This window comes from Macrobrachium nipponense, chromosome 39 (genome assembly GCF_015104395.2).
Source record: "Macrobrachium nipponense isolate FS-2020 chromosome 39, ASM1510439v2, whole genome shotgun sequence".
NCBI lineage: Eukaryota > Metazoa > Arthropoda > Malacostraca > Decapoda > Palaemonidae > Macrobrachium > Macrobrachium nipponense.
This window is the reverse complement of record NC_061099.1, coordinates 18,173,868-18,177,633: the sequence shown is the minus strand read 5'-3', so window position 1 is coordinate 18,177,633 and position 3,766 is coordinate 18,173,868. Positions and strand designations below refer to the sequence as shown.

General features: G+C 39.9%; 1 protein-coding gene across 1 annotated transcript in view; it reads left to right on the top strand.

Moving 5' to 3' along the window:
* Positions 1 to 1,358, top strand: part of LOC135209979 (uncharacterized) — a 1,568-nt gene extending 210 nt beyond the window's left edge. Inside the window, exon 2 of the mRNA XM_064242702.1 lies at positions 1 to 1,358. This exon is cut by the window's left edge and continues 38 nt beyond it. Coding sequence (XP_064098772.1) covers positions 1 to 1,358 — 1,358 coding nt within the window.
* Positions 1,359 to 3,766: the final 2,408 nt, after the last annotated feature.

Genomic DNA, 3,766 nt, shown 5'->3' with positions numbered 1-3,766 from the left:
GTTTGGCTGAGGCTGAAGGGTTAGTTGGGGAAAATATTAGTGTTAGAGGTAGTGAATTAGTAAATGATGATAGGTTAGTTGTAGATGATAATGGAATTAGTGGTGGTGCAGGTTTTTCGTTATTTGATGATCCTCCTCAGACTGGAGTCATTTATGAAGGTCCGGCCAATTTACCTCCAAGAGGAAATATTACCACAAACCCCTTCTTAACTGAAGAGAATTTAGGGCCAGCAGTGCCTACAATGCCTGTAAATTCTGAATCAAAGGAAATTCAGGAATATGATTTAATTTGTAAAAAAATAGAGTTGTTGAAATTGGAGCATGCAGAGAACGAGAGGGTGAGGAGGCATGAGATAGAGATGGCCAACCTTAATTTGGAAATGGCTAGGTTACAGGGGGCTACTAACCAATTTAGCACCCCACGAGGTAGTCAGCCTGATAGGTTTAATATTGGGGCTGCATTAAAATTGGTCCCCATTTTTGATGAAAGGAATGTTCCTGAATTCTTCAAGGCCTTTGAGAGGGTGTCTGCTCGGTTGTCTTGGCCACCAGAGATGTGGACAGTGCTGATTCAGTGTAAATTGGTGGGCAAGGCAATCCGGGTATATAATGCCTTGGAGGAAGGGATAGCCAGGGATTATCACAAGGTAAAGGCACTAATTTTAAAAGCATATGATTTGGTCCCTGAGGCATACAGGTTGAAGTTTAGGAACTTTAATAAACAGCCATCCTTGTCGTATGTAGAATTTGCCAGGTTCAAGGAGGAACAGTTTGACGACTGGTTGAAAAGTCGTCAAGTTGTCACTTTTTCTTCCTTGAGAGAACTCATGCTTTTGGAGGAGTTTAAGAAATCTTGCTCCAAAGAACTAAGAATTTATCTCGAAGAATTGAAGGTCACTAATTTAGGTAAGGCAGCTCAAGTGGCTGACGAATTTGTCTTGACCCATAGAACAGGTTCAGGCAATTTCGCCAGCAAGGATATAAATAGTAATGTAGTCAGATCAGAGAATTTCCATAGAGGAATACGGAGTGATATTAATAAATCTAAGAATTCCGTGGCCCAGAATAATTTCTCTAGTAGTAAGAATGGAAAATTCACGAGTAAACCTGGTACTCGTGTATTTTCCAAAGGAGGTAGTTCCGGGACGAGAAATAGTAATATTAAGACTTGTTTCTGGTGTAATAAACCCGGTCATTTCCAAGCTCAGTGTCACGCCAGAACAAATTATCTTCAAAGGAATAATCCTGTGGCTTTAATGCCAAGTGCATCTCCTGACGTAAAATTACCGATAATAAATAGTGGTAGTGGTGGTAATAGTACGCCCGGAGAGATGGGAAATAATAATCCACAGGAATGACTAAAATATGATAAATACATATGGCCTGGTAAAGTAATTTATAATTCTGTCATTATTGATGTTAGGTTTTTGAGAGATACAGTGTCTGCTCGGTCGTTAGTGCTGGAAAGCAGTTTAAAAAGTTTGGTGAAGTATTCAGGGAACTTTATTGTTCTGGGAGGTTTCCCGAACACAATAGTTTCAGCTCCTTTAGTAGAGGTAATGTTGTCATTCCCTGGGTATTATGGAAAGACCGAGTTGGCCGTTGTCGAGAGTCTTCCTATAGCTGGTATTGATGGCATATTAGGAAATGATATGATTAATAGTGATGGCCAGGAATTATTCCCAATATTGTCAATCAATAAGTGTCCAGTGGCGGTTACCACTAGAGCTGCCGCAAGGGCTGCAGACTTATTAAATAATGATGAAGAGTTAAATTTAAGTAGTTTAGAGGTAGACGTAGATGTAGGAAGACCCGGGTCTGTAGTAAGTAGTGTAGTAAGTAGTGATAATGTAATTCCCGATTGGGATCGAGCAGCTTTTATTGAAGCCCAGAAGAGAGAGTTTAATTTTGATTTAGGTGATACTTCTGACTTGACGAAGCCTCGATTCTGGGTAAAAAGGGGCATATTATATAGGGTGAGTCGTCCCCTGGTTGCTAATGATCCCCAAATGTCCCGTATTGAGCAAATAGTGGTGCCTTCTCAATTTCAGAGACAAATATTAAATTTATCTCATGATGATTCATTCTCTGGTCATTTTGGTGTCTGGAAGACGTTCCGTAGGTTGGCTAAATGTTTTTGGTAGCCACGAATGAAATCGTTAGTAAAACAATATGTGAAAGAATGTCCAGTGTGCCAAGTGGTAGGTAAACCTAATCAGACAATTGTAAAAGCACCTTTATATCCTATACCAGCTATTGGGGAGCCATTTAATGAGCTGGTAGTTGATATAGTAGGCCCTATGCCTAAAACTAAAACTGGTTTTATCTATTTACTAACTGTGATGGATCGGGCATCACGATTTCCTGAAGCCATTCCCATGAAGAAAGTCACATCTAAGGCTGTATTTGACCAGTTGGTAATTTTCTTTTTCGAGGTATGGGATCCCTCGTAAAATACAAACTGATTGTGGAACTAATTTTACTAGTAAGGAATTTCGAAGTAAGTGTGCAGATCTGGCCATTCTGCACACTAGTAGTTCCTTACATCCAGAGAGTCAGGGAGTGGTGAAAAGATTCCATCAAACTCTTAAATCAATTTTAAGAAGATTTTGTTATGAGCATGGAGAGGAATGGGATAAGGGTCTTCCTTTTGCTCTCTTTGCTCTTAGAAGTCATCCAAATTCATCCACGGGCGTGGCTCCTTTTGAATTAGTCTTTGGACATAAAATACGGGGCCCTTTAGAAATTTTATATGAGGTTTTGGAATCTGATCAAATAAAGGAGACGAACGTGGGTGAATTTGTTGATAATCTTAGAGGAAAACTTTCTAGTGCCTGGAAGTTTGCTAGAGAAAATTTAGCTAGCTCTCAGGCTGCTATGAAGATTAATTATGATAAGAAAACTCGAGCACGGTCGTTTGAGCCTGGGGAATTAGTTTTGGTGTTGGGTACTGATTCGGATAACTTCCTTGAACCAAGGTATAAGGGGCCTTGGAAGGTGTTGAGGAAGGTATCCGATCTTAATTATGAAATAGAAGCTCCCGGGACCAAACGAAAGTGTCGAATTTTTCACATTAATAGACTGAAACCTTATATCTCTAGTAGGTCTGATCCTTTGGAAACAGGGTATGAATCGGTTTCTTTGGTGGCAGAGGTGCTTCCTGATGGGTCTGAGGAAATAATTAATCAAGTACCTTCAGATGCTCTATCCAAGAATGTGCAATGTTTGGATGGGTTAGATGAGCATCTGAAGCATCTTGATCTAAATCAAAAAAGGGAAATGGAAGGCTTAATTCGTTCTTTTTCAGATTTGGTTAGAGATTCTCCCGGATTGACCAGTTTAATTGAACATGATGTGGTAGTAGGAGAAGCTTCACCAATTAAACAAAGTCCTTATAGACTAGGTCCCACTAAAATGGATATAGTCAATAAGGAAATAGAATATATGCTGAAGCATGATTTAATACAACCTTCTGTTAGTCCTTGGAGCTCCCCTATAGTATTGATGAAGAAATCCGATGGACAGTATCGGATGTGTGTGGACTATCGTAAAGTTAATACACATACTAAAAATGATTCCTTTCCGCTTCCTAGAATTGACGACTGCATAGACCGCATTGGTTCAGCAAAGTATATTACAAAGTTGGATTTGCTCAAGGGCTACTGGCTAGTTCCTTTGTCGGATCGAGCAAGAGAAATTTCAGCATTTGTCACCCCATTCGGCTTGTATGAATGCAAGGTCATGCCTTTTGGGATGAGGAATGCTG